The 27,096-nt window shown below is 59.4% G+C and overlaps 3 protein-coding genes across 10 annotated transcripts in view; 1 reads left to right on the top strand and 2 right to left on the bottom strand.

Annotated features, from left to right (window-relative positions):
- Nucleotides 1-267: 267 nt before the first annotated feature.
- On the top strand, nt 268-26,295 carry SPOUT1 (SPOUT domain containing methyltransferase 1). 4 transcript variants are annotated; one of them, XM_036022349.1, is made up of 13 exons: nt 519-620; nt 1,174-1,219; nt 1,499-1,624; nt 2,856-3,015; nt 3,231-3,320; nt 3,432-3,481; nt 3,675-3,805; nt 4,738-4,810; nt 4,892-4,990; nt 5,510-5,612; nt 5,792-5,939; nt 6,792-6,887; nt 26,279-26,295. In XM_036022349.1, exons 1-12 carry the CDS (start codon nt 585-587, stop codon nt 6,858-6,860), a joined length of 1,131 nt encoding a protein of 376 aa, XP_035878242.1. In that variant the 5' UTR covers nt 519-584; the 3' UTR covers nt 6,861-6,887; nt 26,279-26,295. The 4 variants fall into 4 exon arrangements, with proteins under 4 accessions (XP_035878244.1, XP_035878242.1, XP_028379900.1 ...); XM_036022351.1 differs by lacking the exon at nt 26,279-26,295 and having other exon boundaries at nt 268-634; nt 6,792-6,938; XM_028524099.2 differs by lacking the exon at nt 26,279-26,295 and having other exon boundaries at nt 6,792-7,551.
- ENDOG (endonuclease G) lies at nt 6,950-10,344 on the bottom strand. Its single transcript, XM_028524112.2, has 3 exons — nt 9,561-10,344; nt 8,413-8,522; nt 6,950-7,298 (listed from the first exon to the last, which is right to left on the bottom strand). The coding sequence occupies exons 1-3, from the start codon at nt 10,092-10,094 to the stop codon at nt 7,016-7,018; spliced, it is 927 nt and encodes a 308-aa protein (XP_028379913.1). The 5' UTR covers nt 10,095-10,344; the 3' UTR covers nt 6,950-7,015.
- TBC1D13 (TBC1 domain family member 13) overlaps nt 8,437-27,096 on the bottom strand; it is a 36,052-nt gene continuing 17,392 nt past the window's right edge. For 2 of the 5 annotated variants that reach the window (XM_036022348.1, XM_036022346.1), the window contains exons 2-11: nt 26,547-26,620; nt 24,079-24,140; nt 23,831-23,930; nt 22,928-23,010; nt 20,538-20,697; nt 17,000-17,210; nt 16,307-16,470; nt 15,431-15,591; nt 15,216-15,273; nt 11,767-14,414 (exon numbers count right to left, since the gene is read on the bottom strand). In XM_036022348.1, coding sequence (XP_035878241.1) covers nt 14,349-14,414; nt 15,216-15,273; nt 15,431-15,591; nt 16,307-16,470; nt 17,000-17,210; nt 20,538-20,697; nt 22,928-23,010; nt 23,831-23,902 — 975 coding nt within the window. In that variant the 5' untranslated portion in view covers nt 23,903-23,930; nt 24,079-24,140; nt 26,547-26,620 and the 3' untranslated portion in view covers nt 11,767-14,348. Of the gene's footprint in view, nt 8,523-11,766; nt 14,415-15,215; nt 15,274-15,430; nt 15,592-16,306; nt 16,471-16,999; nt 17,211-20,537; nt 20,698-22,927; nt 23,011-23,830; nt 23,931-24,078; nt 24,141-24,705; nt 24,747-26,546; nt 26,621-27,022; nt 27,079-27,096 lie in introns of those variants that run through there. The other 3 variants (XM_036022345.1, XM_028523569.2, XM_036022347.1) reach the window with 3 other exon arrangements.

Raw genomic sequence — 27,096 nt, 5'->3', positions numbered from 1 at the left:
GGACTGAGTGCGGGCCTGCGAACCAAAGGGTCGCCAGTTTGATTCCCAGTCAGGGCACTTACCTGGGTTGTGGGCCAGGTCTCCAGTAGGGGGCGCGGGAGAGGCAACCACACACTGATGTTCTCCCTCTCTCCCTCCCTTCCCCACTCTAAAAATAAAATCTTTTTAAAAAAGAGTAAATGAACGAACCTATAAAAGAATTGGATTAAATAATCTCCCAGGTCAGTTCCAGCTTTGAATCACACCCAAGTTCTGAGCCAGAGTCCCCACGTATAAAAGTAAACTGAGGTTTCAGTGTCGCGCTCAACCGGAGCGCCGGAGGGCGGCTCGAGTGGTCCAGGGGTCCAGGACAGCACCCGAACCGCTGCCTACCTGGACAACGGCGGGCGGTGGGCACCAGCAACCTTTACGCTCCAGCTTCCCCGCTTGTGGAACCGCGACCCCGCCGGCTCTCCCGGGCTACCTCTCGGAACCTAGGACACGCCCCCTCGCGCCTTTGCCTCTGCAATTGGACGACTCGGGGGAGGTGTGGCCGGAAGGAGTGAATCTGATTGGCGGGGCGGGGCCGATAGCGTGTGGGGATCATGGCGGAACGCGGGAGGAAGCGGCCCTGCGGCCCGGTAGGTGGCTGGAGGTAGGACTCCTGGGGCAGAACTGGGGGTGATGGCCTGAGGACGAACCTCGTGGGGGCCTGTGTCTGGGCCGGGATGTGCCCCCCGCTCCCTGCTTGTCGCTGATCCGAGGCCGGAAGTCCTCAGGTGTAGCATGCGTGTGGCTGCGCGCGCCTCTGCCCAGATGAGAACCAGAGGTGGGAGCCCGGGGCCTGAGTCGGAGCCGGGATACCGTCAGGTGACCCACTGCCCAAACCCCTTGTGGGGGGCCTGGATTCAGGAGGTGGGACCCTCCTCGCAATCCCGAGCATTTTGGCGGCATATCTCTCCTAACTACTATCTGAGCTTCAGTTTCCTCTTGTCTCCAATGGGAACTCATTCAGCAATTTATTGAGTGCTTACTATGTGCCATGCCTGGTCCCAGGCACTGGGGTACAGCAAGTCCCTGCCCTCCTGATGCTGTCTTGGGGCAGCATTGTGTGTGGATTCCCAGCTGCAAGTGGGGCCGCCTCTCAAATGGGACCATTCAGCCTCACTCCTATACCTCTTCCTATTCCTCTAGGGTGAACATGGCCAAAGGGTCGAGTGGCGAAAATGGAAGCAACAGAGTAAGTAAGGGGCTGGGGGTTACGGGGAGTGTCCGTGCCCACCCTTCCCTAGGCCACCCGAAGCCACTGCAGCAGTGCACAATTAAACTTTGGAGAAAGCCACCAGATTTGCCCCCTGTGGGTCCCACAGCACCAAGATGGAAGGAAGGGCTCAGAAACTATAGGAGGCTCCCAGGCCAGCCTGACCCCACTGAGAGGGCATTGTCTCCTGGACCGCTCCAAGACCCTCTCCCTCCAAGTCCCTCTCATCTCCACCACTTGGAATGTCTTCTTATCCAGAGAAAGAGGAGAAGAAGAAGTGGAAGGATCTTAAGATGACGAAAAAACTGGAGCGGCAGCGGGTGCAGGAGGAAGAAGCAAAGCGCCAGCAGGAGGAGGAAGCCGCTGTGCAGAGGGAGGATCAGGGTGAGCAGACAGGGCCCTGGGCGGGCAGAGCACGTGGTGTCTGGAAGGAACCTTGGAGACCAGTGGGTCTAGACACCTTGTCTAGATGGAACAACTGAGGCCCAGAACACTGAGCCCTAACCTCCTACTCAGGTGGGTTCAAGCCCGAGGGTGGTAAGCATCCCGTATAACTTTATGCCTCCAGAACCTCATCGTCGTAATGACAGTTAATTTTTTACTGAGCACTTTGTGTTTTAATTGCATTTTTCATTGAATTACTTTGAGTGCCTTTTTTCTCATTAAATTATCTGTGCTTCAAACAAAACCACCCAAATGATGCAGAAAACTGTAACGGGGAAAGGAAAAAGCCAGCGAGCACTGCAGTGGAAGTTTCTCCAGAGGCTATGTTATATATACGCACTTAAATACATGTAGAGAGACGTAGGGACACAGTTTTTTAAAAAGCAAGACCACTTTATCCGTGTGCTTCTGGACTTGGTTTTTCCCACCTCATGTTGTGTCCTGGATTCGTGCATGTGGGTCTACCCTAACAAACCAGCTTCTCCTCCAGTCAGACGTGAAGCGCTGGAGTGTCAGGCGGCCCTGTCATACCCTGTATGCCCAGTGGTTACCAATTATGATGGTGACAGTGGGGACAGCAGCTGAGCATGTCGCTGTTTCAGGCACCAGGGAAGCCCTGTATGGGCGTTGTCTCACGTGGCTCCCTTTGGACGACTCAGAGAGGGGGTGTGGTTGCCCCTCTGGGGCCAGACAGCCTGAGTCCACATCTCAGCTGTTCTGCCCTTGGTGTGACCTTGGGCCTCGTATTTGACCTCTGGGCTGCAGGTTCCCCACCTCTTGGTGAGCGTAGTTTCCTAGGGTTATTGGGTAAATGTGCACGTGTAAAAGACACTAATAATAGGTAATAGCTGTCATTATCACCCCCATCTGGACAGCTGGAGAACTGAGGCGGTAAAGGGTGGGGGCAGGATATAAACTGAGGCCAGTGCCTCTGACCACTGCCTGGTCTTGCCCAGTGGTCCGCCCTGCTCCTGGGAGCCTTACAGAACAGAGTTTGTTTTCTTCTTGGGGAGATTGAGGCCCAGGGAGGGGAGTTGGATCTATTTCGGTAAACTCAAAATGCTTCCCTGTAGGAAGATTCCCTGACCCTGGGCCTTGGGGACAGAGGAAGGAGGGGAGAGCATGGGCCTGGCCGCTCAGACTGACCGTGAACACCACCCCCCTTGCCCAGGACGGCCCTATACTCTGAGCGTGGCCTTGCCTGGCTCCATTCTCGACAACGCGCAGTCACCTGAGCTTCGCACCTACTTGGCCGGCCAGATTGCCAGAGCCTGTGCCATCTTCTGTGTGGACGAGATCGTGGTGTTTGATGAAGAGGGCCAAGACACCAAGTGAGGGGCCAACCCGCGGGTTGCTGGGGCTCAGGGAGAAGGGGAGACCACCGGCATCGGCCTGGGCTTTCGTGGGCTGAGAACCCTGCCTGAGATGCTCCCGTGGTAACCCTGATGGGCTGAGTTGCAAAGCAGGGCCCACTCGGAGATCAGATTGGGTGGATGAGCTCTGGAAGGGAACAGTGGGCCCCTGAGCCCTATCTTTCTCTCTCTAGGACTGTGGAAGGGGAATTCAGGGGAGTCGGCAAGAAGGGGCAGGCGTGCGTGCAGCTGGCCCGGATTCTGCAGTACCTGGAGTGTCCACAGTAAGGGGGTGACGGGCAGACTTCCTGAGCGTGAGGGCGGGGAGGTCCACGGGCTGGTCAGGCAGGAGGTGGCCTACCTGGGAACTTCCTGAGAGCCGTGTCCTTTACTAGGTACCTGAGAAAGGCATTCTTTCCCAAGCACCAGGATCTACAGTTTGCAGGTAAGACTTGCCGGGGGAGTCTGACCCCCATTTCCCGTGGATCATCCCCAGACCCTGAGAAATTGCTCTGTGGTGGGGAAAACAGGCCCAGGCACAGCAGGTCTGTGGCAGAGCTGGACCTTGGGCCAGGGTTCCCTGCTATGCCCCCATGTGCTTTTGCACTACCCAGACTCCTGGCCCCTCCCCCCCACAGGGCTGCTGAACCCCTTGGACAGCCCACACCACGTGCGCCAGGACGAGGAGTCCGAGTTCCGAGAGGGTGTGGTGGTGGACCGGCCCACCCGGCCAGGCCGCGGCTCCTTCGTGAACTGTGGCATGAAGAAGGTGGGAATCGGAGTGGGGGGTCGAACCACGCTTCCCAGGAGCAGCCCGCCGATGGAGGGCAGGCGGGGCACAGGAGTGGGGGGCCTGGGACCCAGGCACCTCTGCCCACCAGTGCCCCACTGATGCCCATCAGGGCCAGAGAGGTGCTTACATCGGGGCTCAGTGGATAAAGTCAGGAGCGAATTTACTTTTGTTGTTTTTTTAAAAAAAGCAAATCAATGGAAAATGGTTCTTGTACGAACAAGCAAAACAAAGCCCTGCAAACCCAAGTTCAGAGTCACGCTGGGGCCGCCCCAGCATGAGGCAGAGCGTTCGTTTGCTGCCTGTTTGCTCTCAGGTCTTGGAGTCAGAGCGGAGGCATGTAAATATGTGGGGCCCCCTCCCCTCCAAAGAGCAGACCAGGATGACCCAGAAACGCATAAATGGAGAAAAGTACCAGAACCCCTCGAGAGAAAAAGGGCGCGCCCCATCCTGAGTTCAGACTCAGCACAGACAGACACCACTGGGGATCCATCGCCGCCCCCACGCAGTCAGCATTCTCTTCCCACCAGGCCCTGCGCAGCGTAACAACAGCTGTTGTCCGTGGCACGTTTCCCTTTGACAGATGAGGAAACGGAGGCTCAGAGAGGCTGAGAGATCACTCCAGCTAGCAAGTGGCGCAGCCACCAAAATGCAGGAAATTGGATTTTGTCTACTCTTGACATTTACTTCCAACTCTGCTAGGCCGAGAGCATTCATTTTTGACCAGTGTCTTGGGACAGTCACTTTGCAGGAATGTTGTCTTGGGAGCAGGTCTGGCCCAGGTGTGGGGGCAAAGGTTGACCTGCCTGGATCCCTTAAATCCCTTGCCAGCCAGTTTCCCCCACAACTGGGAGAGTAGTGACCTCTGCTGGTCGTGTGGGGAACTGCACCCACTTCTGGCTTCTCCCTAGGAGGTGCAGATTGACAAGAACTTGGAACCTGGACTTCGGGTGACTGTGCGACTGACCCAGAAGCAGCTCCCAGGTATCTGAGGGCTCAGCACCTCCTCCTTGCACCTCCTCGTCCCCTCACCCCGTCTTCACAGCCTCTCTGCTCCCCCTCCAGAAAGCAAGACCTACCGTGGAAAAGTCGTGTCGTCTCAGGACCCTCGCACCAAAGCTGGTCTCTACTGGGGCTACACAGTTCGCCTGGCCTCCTGCCTTAGTAAGGACAGAGCTTCCTCCTCTGGACCCCCTTCCTCCTGTGTGGCAGGCCGCAGAGAGCCTTGCTGGCCCCGAAAGTCAGACCAGAGCCCTTGTCCTGCCAGCTGGCTCTGTGTCCTTGGGCCCCTGCCTTTCCTGCTCCAGGCCGTGGTCTCCCTGAGCCCTCGGCCTGGATGCCCTTAAAGACTTCCGAGGGAAAGTATTGTTTCACGATCGATTAGTAACATCTGCTGTGGGGTTGGGACTGGGGGCAAAAGGGCTGGGTAAGTCAGAGGTACAGTGTATGTTCTGGAAGTTCCTTCCTACCTGCCCATCCTCTGCCTGCTGTCCCCAGTCTAGCACAGGTGTGGCCTCTCCCTGATCAGGGCCTGCCTCTGCAGGAACGGAGGAGGGCCTGGGGGGCTCCCTTCCTGAGCCCTCTTCTGCCCCACGCCCCGCCCCCCACACAGTATGCACACGCATAGCCAAGCAGCGGGGCTTGTGGGAAGCAGGACCCCCACTGAGCTGGCGTCACCCCCAGGCGCGGTGTTTGCTGAGGCCCCCTTCCAGGATGGGTACGACCTGACGATCGGGACATCAGAGCGAGGCTCGGACGTGGCCTCTGCCCAGCTTCCCAGCTTCAGGTGGGTGCAGCCTGGGGCGGGGGCGGGGGCAGGGGCGGGGGGAGAGAGGAACAGAGCAGAGGGCCGGTCTGGTGGGGGCGGAACTGGAGACTGGCCCCCGCTGTGTGAGGAGGGCTGTCGTCAGTGTGGCCTGGATGAGCAGCCAGCGGTTCCCCCACCCACCCACCCACGGGTGCCAGGCACGCTCTCGTGGTGTTCGGGGGCCTCCAGGGGCTGGAAGCTGGAGTGGATGCTGACCCCAACCTGGAGGTGGCTGAGCCCAGTGTCCTCTTCGATCTGTATTTGAACACCTGCCCTGGCCAGGGCAGCCGCACCATCCGCACAGAGGTGAGCCAGCCCGCCTTCCCCGCCTCCGGCCCCAGGCCGTCCTCAAGGTTCAGCCGCCAGCCAGGACTTTGGGGTCTATCCAGGGGGGATTGCTACTCTCCCTGTGGCCCGCCCTGCCCGAGGCTGCCTTCCCTGGAGATGGTCCCCTCACCCCTTGGCCTCTCTCACCGCAGACATGTGGCGGGGACAGAGTACAAGTGAGCTGGGAGTCAAGATTCCTGGGTCCCGGTGCTCGTCCAGCTGTTCCCAAGCTGGGTGACCCAGGAGACTCCCCCACCCCTGCTCTGGGCCTCCATGTCCTTCGCTGTATGGTCAGTGTTACACTTTCCCGGGTGTGACCATGGTGGACAGGGCAGCCTCCCCCGGGGACACAGGATGCGGCTGGCGGAGAGCCACAGCCCTGCGCACAGAACCTGCGGCCCTGCTTCTGAGCTGAGCACACACCGCTGTGCCTGTGGAGTCTGTGCTGGGGACCCGTCTCCAAGTATGGTGACTAAACAGGTGGCCTGCCTCAGTCTACCTGTCCCCAAGGGCCCTGCTGGGGCCAGGTGCTGCAAGGCTGCCAGCTATACCCTCCCGGCAGAAACCCCAGCTCCCACCCTTCCGATACCTATAGCAAGTGCTGAGAACTTCCTGACCCTGACCCCAACCCCGACAGTAGGAGGCAAATAATACCACGATCACCCCCATTTTACAGAGGGGGAAATTGAGGAGCAGGAAGGTGAGGCCCTTCCATGGCAGGGCATTCTGCCAGCCAGTGGCAGATCGGCAGGGTGACACTGGGCCTATCCTTGACCCCAGGGCTCTGCTGAGGGCAGCAGGCCCCAGCCCATTGCTGTCCTTTCCTTCCAGGAAGCCATCCTCATCTCCCTGGCTGCCCTGCAGCCGGGCCTCACCCAGGCAGGCGCCCAGCGCAGCTGAAGGTTCTGCCAGGCACAAGACTGGGGAGCAGCCATGGGGAGGCCAAGGGTTCCTGGGGGTCACCCGGGACAGACACAGGCAAGACTTTCTCCAAAAATAACCACCTTTAATGTGACCCGGCCCCACACCCTCACAGTCTGGCTGGGCTGCTGCCCTCACCTGCTGCCCGCGGTGATGGCCTTCAGGCTGCCGGCCCGCGCCAGGATGTTCGGCACAAAGAGCAGCCCCGAGGCCCGCTCGACGCTCTCGATGGGCACCAGGAAGCGCTCCAGCGGGACGGCCTCGTCCACGGGCGCGTTGGGCATCACGTAGGAGCGGAGTTCGATCTGCCCGCCCGCTGCCTCCAGGATCAACACCTTGAAGAAGTGGGTGGGCACCGCCACGTGGTTCTTGCCAATCACCTGGTACTTCACGTAGGACTTCCCGTCAGCCTCTGTCCTGCAGGCAAACAGATCCAGGCACACCTGGCCTTCCAGGGCTCCCACGGCTGCCACCTCCAGGAAGCATTCCTTGACCCTTGACCCGCCCCCCAACTCGTGTCAGTCTGTAGGAACAGCCCCCCATGGAGCTCCTGCGCCCTCCTTGGCTGCCCCAGGGAGCCCCGGGGTGCACTCCCTCTGGCCCTGCTGTCCTCGTGCCCAGCCCTGGGTCGCGCAGAGCGAGTGCCGGTGACAATAAATGCTGCTGAGAGGATCCTGCCTTCTCAACATCCTCATTCATCCGTGCAGACACCTGACGACTGCCTGTCTCTCCCCGAGGAGGGTCAGCACCAGGGGGGCCGGGTGAACAGCAGGTGCCCAGGACACTGCCCTGTGGGGTGACCTCCAGGCTGCCCCTCGGCAGGGTGTACTCCACTAAAGCAGGCCTTGGGAGGCACTTGCTCATTCAGGTTTATCAGTGTCTCGGCCAGCCTGTGCCGGGCCCTTATTATGGTGACATTCACCATCCTATTTCGTCACTAAACAACCACGAGCTAGGTAACAGGCACCATCCCCATTTCGTGGGGGGTGTGGAGGTCATTTGGCCATGGCACCCAGAGACTAGGTGGTGGGGCCGGCTCCTTCCCAGCCGTGGACTCCAGAGCCAGCTGCTTCACCACAACCTGTCGTCCCTCATCCAGTCCTCGGTGGGCCAGGAAAGGCACCGAGCTGCCCGGAGGGTGCTCCGTCCCTCGTGCCTGAGAGTGAAGTCTCGGGGTCAGGAGCAGGGTGCGGAAGGGTTGCTCCAGAGGAGATGATGGGCAGGGGGAGCCTGATAAAAGGGTTTCTGTTTCGGCAGGACGTGGGTGGGTGGGTGGGTAGGTGTGGCAAGAGGTGACATAGGAGAGGAACAAGGGCAGGTGCAGGACCTGGTGCCCGTGGGCAAAGGAGAATGGTCTAGGTGGGTGCCCTGAAGGTCTCTGGCTGCAGAAGTGGACTCAGGAGTCTCAGGCAGGGGGTGGACAGGGTCGTTAAGAAGCCAGACGACTGCACCTGGCAGTGTCGGCCCAGAGCCCGGGACAAGCCTGGACCGCAGGAGTGGGAAACGCCGGCGTGCCCAGTTCGGACCTCACCTGGGCAGGAAGAGCGGCCCTGTGCAGACATAAACGTTTTGGTAGGTGCGGGTCAAGCTCCGGCTGTACTTCTCCAGGTTGTTCCAGGCGTTCTGGTTAAGGTGCGGCACCTGGCAGGAGACGGGACTCAGAGGTGCTGGTGCGGAACTTTGCCCGTTAGAGGGGCTACCCAGGGCTCCAAGACTTGAGATTCCAGCAGGGTTGGGGAGACAAGCACGCAGTAGAAACTGGTTCGAGGGATGAAAGTCATGCCTTTAGGCCACTGGCTGTAAGGGTGGAGCTCAAGAGGGTGCCGGCCACCGGCCACCCCTGCCACAGAATGGAAGGACTAGCATCCCCGATCTGAAAGCCCTTTCTTAGCTCAAAAGAGCCACACTGAGGAAAGCCAGCTCTCCCAATCTGCCCTTTGCCCCTTTCACCACGTGCCGAGCCCAGCTGGGACCGTGATGGATTTGCTGCCAATTCCACACTTAAGGGCCCCAGTCCTCCGTACAGTGTCTAGTCAAACAGGCAGGGGACTGTCCGCTGGGAGAACAAAAGTCAGGCCAGAGGCTCAGACCCCGTGGGGTTCACCCTGGCCCCCCATCAGTCTTCATCCAGTGGGTGCCAGGCCCTTGTGGGAACCAGGACCAGAGGTAGGCCAGCTTGCTACTAACAGTTGACTGCCAGCAGGTATCTTCCCATACTATCCTGGGAGGCAGGTCGGGTAGGACAATGGCTGAAAGCTCAGGGTCCTCTAGACAGGCTGCCGGAGTCTCCCCGAACGTGTGACACTGGGCCAATGTGTCACTTTGCCTCTCTGAACCTCAGTTCCCTCATTGGATCTAACATATACTGAATGCCTGTCATGAGCCAGCAAGTGCACTCGGTACTATTACATGCATCGGGTCTACTGTAAAATGTACGTGAGTAACATTAATATCTCCACTTCACAAACGAGGAAACGTAGCCCAGGGACCGTCAGGGTCAGACTGAACAGCGGGGACCCAGAGCTCCATTCCTCCAGCCTACGGCGGCGCGGGGTGTGATCAGTGAGCACCTGACCAGCTCGCGCACTGGGCAGCCTCCCCATTCAGCAGAGGAGCAAACCGAGGCTCCGAGAGGCGAGGGGCTGGCCTCGCCTTCCGCCGCCCAGCCGGGGGCGCTACCTGGGGCGCAACGTTGCTCAGGTAGAAGGTGTCGTCCATGGCTTTCTGGCTCCATCGGTGGTTGGCGGCGGCGGCCAAGTGGCCGCGGTCGAAGCCGCTGCCGCGGTAGTCAGCGTTGGTGGCCCGGTGGTACACGTGCACCGACTCATCCTCGCGGAAGTCGCAGGAGCGGCGGTCCCCATCGCCGCGAAGCCGCTCGGGCCGCAGCTGCTCCACCACCCAGAGCGCGCCGCGAGTGCGCGGGTCGTAGCACAGCACGTACGACTCGCGGCTCTTGAGCTGCGCCAGCCCCGGCAGACCGTACTTAGCCAGTTCGCCCGGGCCACCGCTCGCCAAGGCCCCAGGTACCGCAGGCACGGCGGGCACCTCGGCTGCCGCCGCCACAGGCAGAACGGGTAGCCGGCCCAGCAGCCCCGGGGCCGGCTGCGCCTCTGCCCGCCGTCGCCGCCAGCCCTCGGCAGCTGCGCCCAGCCCCGCGCCCAGCGCCAGGGTCAGGCCAGCCCGCACAGCCTGCATGGCTCGGGAGCGCGACATCCACGCAAATGGAAGGCGACCCGCGGCACCGAGGGAAAGCTGCGACCTCCGACGTCTGACCGGCGAGGCTCTTAAAGGGGCTGCACCGGCCTGCTGGGCCCACCGCAGGAGTAGGTGCTGGCTGGAAGGGCGGGTGGGTACAACGTAAATCCCTTCCACTCACAATGGCTGGGAAGGGACTAGGCCTCTAACGAAGGCGGCCCTGGACCCACCGGAAATGAGTGCCCTTTCTTTGTCCTTTAAGATGCGGGCCCGAGGGGCGAAGCACTAGCGTTTCGGTTTGTGATTGGCCGCCGCCAGGCCTAGTCCCACCCCGCCCCACCCCCTTTCGGGTCTCCGCCGTCTGGCTCTCTACTGCGCCTGCGTAGAGAGCTCCCACTTAGGCGCACTAAGCGTCTTTGGTCCAGTGCTTCCATCACTACCTTATTTAATCCTTAAGAACCCAGCGAAGGAGCTCCTCGTTGGCGGAACAAGACACCGGAGACTATCCTCCCCAACCATTGCACAATAAGCCAAAAGTTCCAGGAGATTGGCCAAGATTTCCCTAACACCCAGAGTGAGAACGAGGCGGCAGGCCCCAGATCCTAACTGCTGGTTGGACCAGACACTGGGTACCACTCCGTTTGGCAGTCCTATGAAAAGCCTTAGAAAGGTTTATCTTTAAACCCACTTAGAGGACTGAGCTGGGGAAATAAATTGGGAATGCAAGTATTTCTTTTCTTTTCTTTCTTTTTTTTTTTTTGGAATGCAAGTATTTCAAACAGAAACTTCCTCACAGTATTATAATAAATATTCAGAAATAGCCTGGCTGGTGTAGCTCAGTGGATTGAGTCAACAGCCTGCCAACCTAAAGGTTGCTGGTTCAATTCCCAGGGCACATGCACAGGTGGCGGGCCAGATGCAGGGTTGGAGGCATGTGAGGCAACCCATCCATGTATCTCTAGCACATCAATGCTTCGCTCCCTTTCTCCCTCCCTTCTCCTTTATAAATAAAATCTTTAATAGACTCATTTCCAACATTGTCAGCATATTAATAGAATAGTATATATCCTATAAACATCTTTAAAGTCATACAGCAACTTGCTCCCCACCTACTGTGAGGGGTGTGACAATACTCAAAACTGTGTATCAAGAAGACAATTACGCATTTCCAGGGATTCTGGGCAAGGAATCCACCGTCCATAGTGGACCCTAAAACGGAGAGGTACCATCTTTAAGGTTCATAAATTGTCCAGCTGTAACTTCATTTGAATAGCAGACCTGACCTCAGGTATTTGAGGTAAAAAAAAACACCCTACAATGCTTTTAAAAAATTACGTTAATAAAAGCATTCATTTGAAAAAAATAAACAATTATGTAATGAAAATCACATCTGCAAAGACTAACATATTACCAGTGATTTTCTCAGGTTTGTGGAGGATGAATGCCTTGCTTTATTTACGTCTGAATTTTCACAGTTTTTCAATATAAAAAACCACCTGCCAAGAAACCATGATGTAACACTTTTTCCTGGGGCCGCACCCCCTCCTCCCGCCAGCTGCAGACCGCAGGGCTGAAAGAGAAGAGTCAGACGCGTTCTCCCACCGAGAACAGCCGGGCCTTTTCTCAGACAGCACTGAGAGCCTCCTGACTCCGTCCCTGCTCAAGCTTGTTTCCCTGGTCTGAGGCCTCCAAGGTTTCAGCCCATCACAGCACCAACGCCCGTTGTAGAGAACACATTATTTATTAAAGACAACTTGTCATCAACAGCATTGACTCAAGAAACAAAACCGATTTAAAAAACGAAACAAAAAAAGGGCAGACTAACACTCGGACCCTCTGGAGTGAGGCCCACTGAGCTCACACAGCCCAAACTGTAAGTGTTCAAATGCCCGGGGGCTGATGCTGCCCAAGCAGGAAGCTGGGCGCTCTGGCCTTCTGGGAACCTCCTGAGAGTTCGGGGAGGGGGAATCACCAAGGGCAGGTCCTTTCCTCAGCCAAACCCGGACACGGTCCCTGTGCTCTTGACCCCAAGTCAAGGAGAGGGCACCGGTCTCAGGCCTGCCACTGAGACGAATTAGATGCAGTGATTCAAGTAGTACGGCCCCAGAAGGGAAGGCAAGGGGACAGGCGAGAGGGAATGCATCGGGTGTCCTGGGCAGTGTCTGCTGGGTCCCAGGCTGTGGCCCAAGCCTCCGATTGTGAAGAGGTCAAAGCTGGAACTGAACCACCGGCCGACAAGCTCTGGGAAGGCGGCCCGGGCTGGTGGGGAGCAGTGTGTCCCCGCCCCAGGCAGGGTCTCGGAGCCTCCCTTATACTCAGTTCCAGTACAGAGCTCAGGGCACTCCCAGCCAGGATGTGCTGGAGAACCAGGAAGGTTCCAGAGGCAGGGGGAGAGGATGCTGAGTCTGACCTCGGAAAATCAGGAAGCCCCATGCTTCCAAATCCTTTTGACCTTCCCAGCCCCACCCTCATCCCCAGACCAAGCACTTGACAATCCGCAATAAATAACCTGGAGTCTGAATAAATAGCAAAGTCTCCCAAAAACCGTTACGAGAGGAGGTGGCAAAAAGGCAAGTACAGAGAAGTCCCAGCAGCATCCAAGGGACAGCCTGGTAGAGGAGCCGTCTGGGGGGAGCTGTTCGGCCTGGCCCACAGCCTGGCCCCTGCGGGCAGCGGAAGTCCTGGCTGCCGACTCAGGAAGGCTTCAGGGGCAAGCGGGCACCTGCCAGCCGGTCTGAGGAGAGGATGAAGACCCTTGCTACATTACCCAGGCATCCAGACCCAAACTCCCTGCCTCCTCACAAAAGGAGGGCGGGGACCTGGCCAAAATAAGCCGCTCCTCCCACTGCCCAGCAGAGGGGGTCGCCAACAGCTGCCGCTCTCCGTGCTCCTGCCCCGAATCCGGAACAGCCCAAGCAGGTGACCAGAGAAGGGCCAGCACCTCCTTCGGCCTCTCTGGGAGCCGCGTAGCTGCCTCGGCCCCGACGGGATCCAGGGCCTCTGAGCTCAGCCCTGCCTGGCCTGGCGAGGCTCCCTTTGGTCTCACTTGTCCTTCAGGGGCTCACCCTCCCTGGGGCGGGCTCTGGGAGCCACGGGAATGACTGCTCTTCTGAAGAGCAAACCAGCACACCCTGGTACGGCATCCCCTGGATGTCCTGTTCCTTTGGGGAAATCCTGGGAAGCTCAGCCCTCGTCCCTCCTCCATCCCGGGCAGAAAGGAGGAGAAGAGGCTCAAACTTCATGGGCCACCATTTCTCAGCAGCTTTTTGGATTCCAAGATTTCCGTCGGGGGGGAGCAGGGCCAGCGCCGGGGCCCTCCAGCGAGGCCCTGCGGACTCCCTCCCAGCCTCAGGGGCCTGGGAGCCTGGGGCCGGGCGTGGGAACAGGGCACGAAGACCACGGTTGACTGCCAGGGGCTTCGCTGAGCCCAACTCCTCGTCCCGTCTCTGGGTGTCACGGACACGGAAGGGAGAAGCGAGGGGAAGAGGCTGGGGATAAGGCACCCCGAGAGAGAGGGGCAGAGGGAGAGCAGGGCCAGGAACAGACACAGAGACTTACGGAGCCTCCGAGAGGGCGGTGGAGGGAGAAGGGCGGGGGGGGGGGGCATGCAGAGAGACAGGAGGAGAAGCGGAGACCTAGAGGGATTCCAAGACGCCCTTGCCTCCCTCACACCCACACGGACACACACACACACACACACACACACACACTTGGAGGATGAAGAGACGCACACACACCAACCCACAACTACACACACACACACTCACTCTGAGAGAGAGGGACAGAGGGTGTGACGTGGGCCTGGCAGCTCCTTAGCTCCCTCACAGTGTCATGTTCCCATGGCGAACCCTAAGCACCAACCCCCAGAAGTGGTTTCTGGCTCACTGGCCGAGCACCTCCTCCCAAGGCCAGAGCAGGAGAGGGAGCAGCGGAGCGGAGGCTGGGGGGGACCTATGGCAGCCCCCAGTGCCCCCAATCCGCCCCAGCTCCGGGCAACAACTTCGGGAGCTCCGGCCGTGCTCAGCAGCCTGGGGAAAGGGTCCCAGGGTCTACGGGTGGAGAGAGAGCCAGGGCTCGGTGGTCAGGAAGGGGCACGGCACAGTGTGGCCCCGGTGGGAGCAGCCTAGGGGGACACAGCCAGGTGAGGAGGCCTGGAGCGGGCGGGTCCTGTGGCTTTCCCTCAGGGTGGGGGGGGTCCCACAGGCTTCTTCGTGTCCCGGAAGCCAGGGCACAGGGACCTTCTCTCCCAAACCTGGGCCTCTCGCTGTCGGGCTACTTGGAGTCTTGGAGCTCCTTGGCCTTCTGTAGGATCTGGCAGACGTCTGTGATGGGGTAATCCTGGGCACGGGAAAGGCCAACAGGGTGCCTCTGAAGTCAGCTCACCCTCTGCCACCTCTGCCACACCCGTGCCCTCCCCAGTGGGACCTGTCGCCAGGCTGGACCACCAGTTGTCAGCACCCCCACGCTGCCCTAACCCCCACCCCACATGCAGCATGAACGTAACCAACCCAACCAGCACCGCCCACAGGGTCTCAGAGCCCTTCCCTAGGACCAGGCCCCCGCTGCCTCGCCTCTCCCCATGTGGCGCAGGGCCAAGGACCGCACTGGCTCCCTGGGGCGCCTGAGAAGCTCAATGAGGCTATTGTGATGATGCCTATGTTACAGATCTACCCAGTGAAGCTACTGAAAACCAGCCCCAGGCCAGGTGTGGGTGAACACACTGGGGCCCAGAGAGCCTGTCACTTGGCTCAGGTCTCACAGCCAACACAGCAGAACGAGGGTGTGACCCCGGTGCTGTATGACGCTGGAGCCACGTTCTCCACCATCAGCCAGCGTGACTCCCAACGAGCACTGCCACCTACTGGGCGCGGTTGTGTCCCCGTGTGGCTAACTTGGGTACAACACTCGGTTCAGAGAGGCCAAGCCCTTTGCTCACGGCCACGCCACACCCAAGGTCAGCGGCAAAGAGGGGATTCAAACCCATCCAAACCCAGGTCTGCCTCAGGGGACTAGACTCTTAAACCCTGCTGCACTCCACTGGTCCTGCCCCAGCCTGTCACAGCGGCCGGCACGGGGTGGCCGCTGGGCAAGTGTCTGCCTCCCGGCCGAGACTGAGCGTGCCGCTCCGAGCCCCAGTACCTGGAGGAGCCGCATGTTCACGGTGAAGTCCCCTTCCAGCAGCTGCTCCCGGATCAGCCTGAGGAAAACAAGCGGAGAGGCGCTGGGGCACTGGGGCACTGGGGCGCAGGCCCAGCCGGGCCCCTTCCTCACCTGCCCCCCCCCCCCCCCCCCCCGCCCGTTCGCTCTGACGCTGGCCCGGGGCCCCAGAGGCCGCCCGCCCCGGCCACACTCACGTGAGCATGGCGCAGCAGACGAGGAGGAGGAAGTCGAAGCGGCTGTCGTCGGCGAAGAGGGAGTCCCAGATGCGGATCACGTCCGGCAGCAGGAACTCCTGGGACAGCAGCAGCGTCAGCCAGCGGAAGGCGAAGAACTGGGGCTTGATGTTCTGCTCTTGCTGGGGAGAGAGGGGCGCGGGGTGGGTGCGCAGCCCGTGCGGGCTGACGCCCCGGGGCACCACGCCGTCTTTAGGGGCGCCCGCACTTAAAGACGTCCGTGAGGACCAACGGCGGGGCCCGGGACCCAAGCGAGGACGCGGCGGGCCGGGGTGAGCGCCAGGCACGCTGTCGCCGGAAACAGACGTGGAATACCCCCACGGTAACTTTTAAAATGACTCTCAACTCAGCCCTGGCCGCGCTCAGCTGGTTAGAGCACGGGCCCAAACGCCAAGGTCGTGGGCTCGATCCAGTCAGGGCGCACAGAAGCCTCAACCAAGGAACGCATACGTAGGACCACAAATCGATGTTTCTCCCTCTCTCCCTTCTCTCCCTAAAATCAGTTTTTTAAAAAATTATTCTTAACTTTTAAAAGTGAAGTTTATCCTTCTCTTCTCAGAGGACAAACAGGCTAAACTCAGGAAGCACTTGGTACACACCGGGCCCTGCGCCTGGCACACGCCGGGCACCATGTCCACGCCCGTCCGCCGCCGGCCCGCCTGGACTCCCGGCGCCTGCTGCCCAGTCCCTCAGCAGGGGGTCAGTGCCCCCCCAAGCAGCAGCAGCCACTTTCTGTCCTGGGCTCGAACCAGAGCTCACCCTGGACCTGGGACGCTCAGCAGGTCTGCCGTCCTCGGCCCCTTTCCTCCTGTCCGTCCCCGCCCCGTGGGTCCTCACCAGCTTCAGGTAGAGTTCCACGTCCTTATCCTTCAAGGTGGAGTACACCTTCTCCATCTTGTAGGTGATGCCGCACTGCGAGTCGTCCAGGCTCTTGATGAAGTTGTCCCGGATCTCGGCCATGAGGTTGGTGAAGCAGAAGAAGGTGTCTGCCTCGGCGTGCTCTGCACGAGACGGGCGGGGTGAGGGCAGCCGAGGCGGCCCCCAAACCTCGCCCGTGAGAGCCTCCCTTCAGCTCGGGGTCTCACCCCATCACGGCCCGCCGCGGCCGGGCTCCGCACCTTCTCTGTCCGTGACCTCTGCCCCCTACCCCCGCCCCCAGACTAAGGACATCACTTCCTTCCTCTCACACCTGCTGGCAGCGCTGCACCCTCCTCACCAACTCACTGCGTGCCCTTTGAGGGCATTTTTCAAATCGTTATTTAAATTCTCTCTCCCACTCAGCTTTCTGTATACGCATCTCATCCCCTCCGTCAGAGATCCAGTTAAAACATCCAGAGCTCGGTCAGCGTCCACCACGCTAGAAAGTCCGAGCCAGACTGGGTCTCCCGGAGGACGGAGGCCAACGCCCTTGTCTGGCGGCGGGGGACTGGAGGCCCAGAGACGGGGTGTGGGCTGCACAGCCCGGCTTCCCCGATCCGCTTCTCTAGGGAGCCGGCAGCGGGAGACGCGGGCAGCCGGGAGCCCTCGTACCTTTCCACTCGTTGTTGGGGTCGGTGGCGAAGGTGTAGTAGAGGGGCCCCACGATCTCGTTCATGCCCTGCACGTAAGCGATGCCCGGGTTGAGCTTGGCGTAGATGAACAGGATCCGCTCCACCACCTCCCAGTGGGCCTCGCAGCCGTTGGGCAGCACCTGGTACTCATTCAGGGACGCCGGCGCCGAGGTCTTGTGTGGGGAGCTCATCTGGGGGAGGACGGGGGGGGCCCGTGAGGACGATGGGTGGCGGCCTGATGAACAGTATGTTCGCACCAGCAACAGCTACCGTGAGGCCTCAACCCGACTTCCGGCTTAGGGGGAATGCGGGGTGTGGAGGCACGTGGCCGACGGCAGCAGGAGGAAACGGGCCAAGAAACCCAGGATGTGGGACACGCCACCAGACAGCTGGACTAACACCTCATCCACGTGACAAGGAAAGAACAGGGCTTCCCCCTGCGGAGCCGGGCACTGCCTGGGGGGGGAGCTTTCCGGATGACAGAAGCCTTGCGCGTCTCGTTCTGGCTGGCATTTACACAGGTACACACGTAAGGGAAAGTTCACCTAGCGTACACCTAAGATCTACGCATTTTACTAGGTTACGCTGTGCTTCAATTGGGTCAACAAAATTTAACTCTGTCACAGACAGGCAACTGGCTAAGTGTCTTCGAAAAGTGCAGTGCTGTCGGGGCTGCAGGCAAGGGGAGGCCTGCTCCACGTGAAGGGACTAGAGAAACACGGCACCCCAACGCAACACACAAACCTGGGCGGGTCCTGGTCTGGAAGGAACAACTGAAAAATATTCTTAGCGCAGCCGCCCTGGCTGGTGTGGCTCCATGGATTGAGTGCCAGCCTGAGGGCCAAAAGGTCACTGGTTCAATTCCCAGTCAGGGCACATGCCTGGGTTGTGGGCCAGGTCCCCAGTTAGGGGTATGCCAGAGGCAACCAGCAACGGATCGATGCATCTCTCACACATTGATGTTTCTCTCCCTCTTTCCCCCTCCCTTCCCCTCTCTCTAAAAGTAAATAAAATCTTTTAAAAAATAGATTCTTAGCACGACTGAGGACATGCAATCATGGATTGGATGTCAGATATTATTATGCAATTATTGTTTATTTCCTAGAGGTGTTGGTGGTAAGGAAGAGAGATGCCTGAGAGTTCTTCTCAGGAGACGCCTGCGTTAGTACTCGGGGGTGAAGGGTCAGAACACCTGCAACTCACTCTCCGAGAGTGATACACAAACAAATACAGAAAAGGTTCACCACTTAAACTTAAGTGCAAAGTATATGGTTGTGCACTGTACTCTCAACTTTTCTGAATGTTTCAAAGTTTTCATACGAAAAAGCTGGGCGATAAACAGAGATGATAATCCCTGCTCAGAACCTGTGGAACAGAACATGGGCTCCCACCACCGTCTGCCCAGCAGGACCCTTGGGAACTCTGTAAAGATGGGGGTGCCGGGGGTGACCTGTCTGGGTGAACCCCATGCAAGCCCAGGCAGGGACGGTGCGGGAAACAGCCCCGGGCGTGCAGGGCCCAGGGACATTCAACTCCCTTTCCCATTATACACACATGTGCATGTACACACTTGCACACACCTGTGCACAGACACTCGTACCACTAACATTTACCCAGAACAATATGTCCAAGACAGTGCTCTGCATGCATGCCTCCATGTAATACTCTAATAGCCTAGAATATTCTCTCAACATCACTTTCAAGATGAGGAAACTAGCCCTGGCTGGCGTAGCTCAGTGGATTGAATGTGGGCTGCGAACCAAAGCATCGCAGGTTCAATTCCCAGTCAGGGCACATGCCTGGGTTGCAGGCCAGGTCCACAGTGGGGGCCACATGAGGGGCAACTACACACTGATGTTTCTCTCTCTCTTTCTCCCTCCCTTACTGTCTCTAAAAATAAAGAAAAAATATTTTTTAAAAAAGATGAGGAAACTGAGGCTCAGAAAAGTCAGGTCACCCCTCAGGTCTTGCATTAAGTGGCAGCACTGGGACTTGACCCCAGACTGGCTGACTCTGGAACCTGAGGCCCAGGCCCCAGAGAGCGCCCGCTGCCTGCCAGCCTCCAACGGTCTGCGCAGCCGCGACCTCATGACCTCATTTCACCTTCCTGGCAAATCTAAAGGCAGGCAGGGCAGAAACGGCTAACGCCCCGTTTACAGAAGAGCTGAGGGAGGCCTAGGAAGGTAAGCCTGGTGTCACCTGCCCGGAGTCAGACAGAGGGTCGGCTTTAACTCAAACCGCCCCACCACGGCCCACAAGTCTGGCCGTGAAGCTCTGGTCATGTGCTCTGCCCCCAGGACGAGGCCCAGACCTCAAACGGGCAAGAGCTCAGCTCTCGGTCCCCAGCGACTTGAGTGCAGTGAAGGACAGGAGCCAGGTCCTGCAGCCAGGAAGGGCAGCAGCGGCCGAGTAAGAGGGTCGCCCACACAGCAGGCCCCGAGGTCGTTCAGCCTCCTGCACACTGCACCTCCCGGCATGCCCAGCTCTCTCGGAGGCAGGCAGGGCCCCGGGACTGGCGGGGACTGCCCGCCGCCCTCGAGGCGGGAAGTGGCTGCTCTCCTACAGACACGGAGCCCCGAGGGGTCACCCCTCTTATCCGTCTCCAGCTCTGTGCAGGTTACAGAGAAGGGCTGTTCCGTGGCTGGAAGACAGCAGAACGTTTTCAGGCAGTCCGAGCTCCAGGTACCAAGGCAGTAGGCACGAGGTAAGTGATAAGGTCATACACTTGTTTGGCTACAGTTATAGGAACCTGTGGAAGACTGGGGTTCAAACATTCAGCGTGACCCGGCCAGCTCAAGCCCTACCCATTCCACCTCCTAAGGCTCTGAGATCTACCCCTGCCCCACCCGCCCCACCCCTATTCCTGCCCCTTCCGATCAATACCCCCACAGCGCCAACGGCGGTCTTTTACGAGAGCACGTCCGACTCGCCTCACCGCCCCTGCTTAGGGGGCTGCCAGGGCCCCCAGCCGTCGGGACAGAGGCCCCGTGTGGCCTCGCCACCGCCCACCTCCCCGGCGGCCTCTTCCAGCAACCCTGCCCCCCTCCCTCTGCCTCGAGCCCACTGGGTCCTCTCGCCCGTGAACACACGGCCTCTCTCCTGCCCGAGGACCTCCCCGCGTGCCCTCCTCCCCACCCGGAACGGTGTGTCCTCCTAGCTCTTCGGGCTTCAGCTTAAATGTCACTTCCTCAGGGAAGCCTTCCCTGATAGCCAGGCCGGGTCAGCTCCCCACCCATCACCGCTCCCGTCACACCTGTCCCTGCTTTTGACAGAGCCACTGCCAGCCCCGCGGGGGGCAACAACGCAGCCCCTTCCCTGCACGGCAGGGCCCTCCCCCAGCAGCCCTCACACCCAGCCCCCACCCGGATCCCTGACTCTCCCACAGCGCCCGGGCAGAATCGAAGCTGCCTCGAGGGCCCAACAGCACAGACGGTCACGGGCCCAGTGGACAGCGGCCAAGGGAAGGAGAAGGAGAAGGCTGTCATGAGGGGTGCCTGGGGCCCCAGGGTGCCTCTCACATTTGTGACTCCGCTCCGGTTCCGGGCCACCGTCTGGGACTTCAGCGTCGTCTGCTCCACCCGCTTGCGAAGGGTCTCAAACTCATTCTGGGGGTCCAGGATGAGGAGGCACGGGTAGTCGGTGGCCCTCTGGAAGAAGGAGATGTCCGGGCACAGCCTCCTGAGAGAGGGGACAGGAGAGGACCCGTGACTCAGGGTGGAGGCTTTAGGCGCTCCAGTGTCCCAAAGGCCATTTTAGAACAAGGACAACATGGCCCTGGCTGACGTGGCTCGGGGGACTGAGCGCTGGCCTATGAACCGAAAGGTCGCCGGTTCAACTCCCCGTCAGGGCACACACCTGGGTTGCAGGCTGGGTCCTCTCGCACGCCGATGTTTCTCCCCCTCTCTTTCTCCCTCCCTTCCCCTCTCTCTAAATATAAAATCGTTAAAAAAATAAATAACATTGTATTTAAAAGCAATATAATCTTTAAGAGACAATATAGTCATAGTACATATACCCATCTTACGTGTATTTGCAGGTACACAGGCACATATATATGTACATATACATATGTGTGTCTTGTACATATATATCCTTATGATCTTACGATTCAACTCCCTTAAAACGCGAACATCTTTCCACGCCAAAAATATCTAATGTGTACAAGAGCATTAACTGTACTGTGGTTTAAAATCGTCAAAGAGATTTGGTTAAGTGACACCTTGTACAGTAGAATGTTACACAGCTGACATGGGAAGTAAGTGTCCAAGACTAAGTGAAAAGAAAAAAACTGAGCCCTGGCCAGGTAGCTCAGTGGGTTAGAGCGTTGTCCCGGCACACCAAGGTTGCAGGTTCAATCCCCGGTCAGGGCACATACAGGAAGCAACCAAAAAATGCACGAATAAGTCGAACAACAAATTAATGTCTGTCTCTCTCCCTCTTTCTCTCTCTTAAAAAAAAAAAAAAAGAAAAGCAAAAGCAGTTGAGGACGTCTCGAGAGCATGACCAAGCGTTGAAACATGTGCGCTGCAGCACACGCGCCTTCCAGACCGCTCACACGCGGCACACCGCAAACACGCCCTCTGGAAACCCGGACACCGCGCTACAGTCACCCGCAGGGCAACACAGAACCTGTTTCTCCAGAACCGGGTCCGGGACACGGCTCTTGATTTAAACAGGGCCGTTGAAACCCCTTGTGAACAGAGGCTGCCCCAGCCCCAGCCCCAGCCTGAAAACGGAGGCCAGAGCCCCCTCCTGCATCCTGGCTGGGCCGCCCGGGACCGGGCCCCGCCTGGGGCCACCTGGAGATGGACCTGGGCACTGTGAGCACCGGCCGAGGAGCAGCACCCAGGGTGGGCAGCGGCCGGAAACACAGCCGACAACAGGGAAGGTGGGACCGCAAGCGGGAGGGTGGACCCCAGAGGCCAGGCCCGAAGGACTGGCCCCGCTGCAGCCGAGGCCTCCTCCCAGCTCCTCCCCAGCCTGCGGGGGGGTCCACCCACAGCCACTCAGCAGCCCGACAGGACAGCAGTTTCCTCAGTTCCGTACCAAGTGGGGAGGCACACTCGTGCCCACACTGCAGCTCACAATGAAAACAAAAACACACTTATCTGACCCTGTCACTCCTGGGCTTAAAACCCTTGTACGACTGCCCCATGTCCTTGGAGTCAAGTCCAAGGTCCGGCCTGGGTCTCCCTCCAGGGTGGTGTCAACCACACAGCCCTCACACTGCGTTTGGAACACGCCGAGCTCCATGGGCTCTCAGGGCCCCCACAGGTGGGTTCCCCCCACCCACCACAGCCCCTGCCTCCCTCTTCCTCCAGGTCAGCTCCCCAGGTCAGCTCCCCGGGTCTCCCCAGGAACACTGCCCCTCCTCAGGCAGGGAGAGCTCCCCGAACACCCGGAAGCACCCTGAACGCCTTCTTCAGTGCATCTACTGCCAGAAGCGCTCATTCCGTAGAGGATCGAACTTGCCGAACGCCTGTCTTCCGGTCTTCCCACCTCCCCCCCAAGGCTCTAGGTTCCTCTGGGACAGGGGCCGTGTGTGTGTTCAGGGCTCGACCCCAAGCCGGGCACTGGGGCCGCCACAGAGCAGGCGACCAATGTCCATCGATGAAGGAACGATCAGATGAACCCGTAAAAGCCAAGGACAACTGACACTGAGGCAGGGAGGAGAGCCAGGCACGGGCATGCACGGGCCCCCCCACACACACACCCCCTCTCACTGTGCTCAGCAGCCCCCCGTGCTCAGGGCCCCCACCACTGGAGCCTGCAGCACCTGACTACCCAGACCTGCCACCCACAGGCTTCTCACACCCCTACCCAGCCCCGGGGGCCTGGGCTGGACGGGCAAAGGGCAGGACTGGGCACCGCCGCAGGAGGCCCCGGCCCGCGCCCGGCCCCGGCGTACCGGACGTCTTTGTCGATCTGCAGCAGCACCTCGTTGTCCTTGAAGTACGTGTTCCACCGGCTGTCGGGGTTGGGGTTGAGCGGCTGTGGGGAGAAAACCAGCTGCTGTCCTGGGCGCTCGAGGGCCCCAGGGGCAGGCGCCAGTCTGCAGGCCTGACCGTGGCCTCGCACCGACGGTCCCGTTAGTGGCCCGGCTGCAGCCCCGAGACAGCCTTCCAGGAGCGGCCTCGGCCTCATGCGGCCGCCCAAATCCCGCTCCAACCCCACGGCTAACAGCCCTGCTCTCCGCTCTGAGTGCATCCCTGCCAGCAGGGAGGGCCGAACTCGGTCTGCCCGCTGCTCTGGCCCTGGAACGCCCAACATAGCAGGCACTCCCTACGGGCTCGTTGACAGCGTGAGTGGGTGAGTGAAGCTGGTATCACGGAGTCTCCTCGCGTCTAACTCATCAACGCTCTGAGTCGCCGGGGCAGTCCGTGGAGGACGGGCCTGGTCCGACGCACCTCCCCTTCCCGCACTGCAAAGCACACGGGGCGAAGCTCGGTGCTGGCGGGCGAACGAGGCTCCCTCCAGGACGCAGGAAGGCAGTGCGTCCTCACTGCCGCCCTGGTCTGACTCTGTCTGACTGTCACAGGAGACCAGGCGTGCAGAGGACCTGGCCCCGCGCTGCTCACACAGCACGCCCCGGGCCCCAGCTATCACATGCTGCTGGCTGAGCCCGGGCGGAAAGGGAGGGACAGCGGCCTTCAGGGGCTGAGCAACCAAACGAAGAAAGGGGGTCCTGGAAGGGCCAGATGGGACCCAGACCAGCTGCATCCATCCTCAGACGTGGGGGGCCTTGCCCACCCCAAAGCCCACACCCCTCCCCACTCTGTAGCCTCAGGTCCCCCTGATGACCCCTACTCACATGGTCCTCAAAGGTCACATCCTCCCTGGACACTCCCATGTTGGCCTTGGCAATGCCAGGCTGGATGATCATCTCCCTCAGGAACTGAGAATACAGCTCCCTGCAGGAGACGAGCGAAGGGGGCGGTTCGCAAAGGGCTTGCCCGGGGAGCCGGGCACCGAGAAGCACCAACAGGAGGCAGGGCAGGCTCGGCACCTCCTGTTCCGACACGGAGACCCTCCCGGCAGCCCCCTCGCCCTGCGTCTCACCTCTGCTTGGCCAGGATGGAGGTCCACGAGGCTCTCTCCACGGGGAGGTAGTTCAAGAGAATCTGCACAGAGGGACAGAAGAGAAGCTCTGGGGACTCGCCCAGCCCAACGCTGGACAGTCGGTGGAGGCTGACAGGCCCCGAGGAGAGCGCCCGATAGCGCCCAGAGGAGACAGGATGGGCTGAAGCCTGCCCTCTCCTCCCCCTGCCTCCCTCCCCCTTATCCCGAAGCAGGCCTTTCCTCTTCTCTGCCTCACACAGACTCTCCCAGATGATAGTAGGACCTTGCACTCAAAGGGGCTGGGGCTGGGGGGCTGGGCCTCCACTCCCACGCCAACGAACAGCTCTGGACCAAGCACAGCCTTTCCTGTCCCACTGTGTGGCACCGCCACTGCTCTGTCTGGACAAGGAGCCAAAGGGCTTCACCCGCATTACAAAGTGTCCCATCCCCAAAGGGATCCCGGAGCAGAACCGAGAGGGGCTGGAAACCCAGGACTTTCCGGGCCAGTTTCCCCAGACAAAGTAAGCAAAGGTGCAGAACAGAAAGAAGGGGCAGTGGGTGGGGACAACCCGTGCAGGAATCCAGGGACTTTCAGGGGAGCAGAAGCCCCACCCCAGGCACACCCACCTTCCAGCAGAGGCACCGCAGTCCGCCCTCACAGGGGATGCCTGTGGACACAGCAGGCAGAGGTCACGCCCTTAGGCCGGAGCCCCAGAATCCCCCCAGCCCTCCACCTGGGAGCCCGTCTAGCAAGCAGTGCTTCAAGAACCCTTTTCTGCTACGAAGTCTACCAGGCTAGATGCTAATCCTGTGTCTCTCTCTCTCCCCATGACCCCTGACCCCTGCTCCCTCTGTCTGGAATGCTCTTTTGAGGATGACACCTTCTTATCTCGGATATTTCTTCCTCAGAGCAGCCTGCACCAACCACCATCTCTTCCCGGTCAGGTCACCCGTTACAAACGGTGACTCCGCGACTTCTTCACAGCATCCATCGCTACTTGGGTTGCATAACGTAATGTGTGTACTTACTCAACCTCTGTCACCCCTCCTACCAGGGAAGTCCCACACAGACAAGAACCACATTTGCCCCATGTTCCCACCAGCTAGCACAGGGCGTGGCACACAGAGGCATTCCGTAAGCACGTGTGGAAAGTGGACTAAGCCACAGATGCTAAGTGCGTTGTGGGTTTATGCACCTAGCTGTACTGAATCCCCGTTATAACCCTAGTAAGCAGGGAAGAGCAGCATCACTGTGCCCACCTTACGATAAAGAAACTCATCGGCCCTGGCTGGTGCGGCTCAGTGGGCGGAGTGCTGCCTGCAAACCTAAAGGTCACCCACCGGCTGGATTCCCAGTCAGGGCACGTGCCTGGGTTGCGGGCCAGCCCCCGCTGGGGGCATGGGAAAGGCAACCGACCTATGTATCTCTCGCACATGAGTGTTTCTCTCCCTTTCTTTCTCCCTCCCTTCCCCCCTCTCTAAAAGGAAATAAAATCGTAGGAAAGGAAAGGGAAAGAAACTTCTCTGTAAAGAAAGAGCAACCAAGGACTCGTACAGGCCCACCTGACTCCAGAGCCCAAGCTCTTCTTCCTCCCCACCCTGCAGACGCCCCCCCACCCCCAAGGCCTGGCAGATTTCTGACTGCCTGCACTGCCGGGACCCCTTGCGCTCCCTCCAGGCCCCGGGGTCTGGCTGTCACTCCGGAACAGAAAGACGAACTTCTGCAATACCACCGGACACTTTGAGAGGAGGCGGCTGCACCGTGACCAGCAGGTGCTGCCCCCACCTCAGAATCTGCGTGGGGACTCGGGGAACTACTCAAGAATTCCTCGCTGACAAAGTTCCAAAGGCAGAGTGGTGACAAGAAGCTATACAGAATACCCTGGGGGTTTTCAAGATGAGCCAAAATCTCTTGCCGGAAGGCTGCCCACGCCATCGAGGGCAAAGTCAAACCCCGCTGAGGTGCGGCTCCTTCAAGCCAGGGTCCTGAGGCGAGAATCTCACCATGAACCAAAGGTCACTGTCACCCAAGTAGGCTTTGATCCCAAGCCAGGGAGAGAACCAGGAACTACTCCGCAGCTCACCAAACTCGACAACACAGGAAGCTCGCTGGAGTGAGGGAAGACCCGGCCTGAGCTCAGGAAGCCTCCTCCCCACGCTCGCCTGCCTGCTATCTTCAGTCCTGTCCAGTTCCTCCAAGGAAGCAGCCGGCACCATTCGGATGCCGATTAAGCACCCTAAGGCCCACAGCCAAGCTAACTGTGGTCACTAAGGGTGGCTGCCACGCCTCTGGGAACACCCTGCAAGCCCAGGAGGGTCACGGTTTGTTCAGCTCACAGGACCTGGAGAGGCCTGGAGAGGCAGGCTGGTCCCCAGTACTGGGCAGGGATGGCCTGGGGCGTGTTCCCCTCCATCCTAGCCACAGCACCGCTCTAGGAAAACCCTGAAAAGGAAGCATTGACTCTTACCACTGAAACTGAGTTCCCGAAGCTTTTCCAAGGCGATCGTGGGCTCCTTCAGGACATCCTGGAACTCTGCAATCCTAGAAGACGGGCGGAGGAGGCAAATGAAATGCACCCAAACCGAAAGACGACAGGCTTTCAGTGACCACTCCTCTACCCACAGCTCCCTTACCCTACCAGTCTCCAACCTGTTCCTCACTCTCCTTCAGGACATTAAAGGTGGCAAAGTCAGCCAAGGTCCTAATCAAAGTCAGCTTCGGGGAGTTACGGAAGTATAAGTCCTGTCTCCTCCAAGCCCAGAAACATAGAAATATTCTTGTCCAGAGGTTCTCAAACAAGCACCATGAAGTCAGACACGTTCTATTATTTAGTGAGCTGGCATTTATTGGGCACTTCCTGCTGGCCGGGCCCAGCCCACAGCTCACTGTCTGAACTCCATGAACCCCAGGAACCAGGAGTAATTTGATCCGTAGTCAACGGACCTGTGTAACCTGCACGCAGCTCTCCAGGCTCAAAAATATAACCATTAGAAGACCTCGGGGCCTGCCTGCAGGGA

This window comes from Phyllostomus discolor, chromosome 3 (assembly GCF_004126475.2).
Source record: "Phyllostomus discolor isolate MPI-MPIP mPhyDis1 chromosome 3, mPhyDis1.pri.v3, whole genome shotgun sequence".
NCBI lineage: Eukaryota > Metazoa > Chordata > Mammalia > Chiroptera > Phyllostomidae > Phyllostomus > Phyllostomus discolor.
Note: the sequence above shows the minus strand (reverse complement) of the source record. Positions and strands in the feature narration are given on the sequence as shown.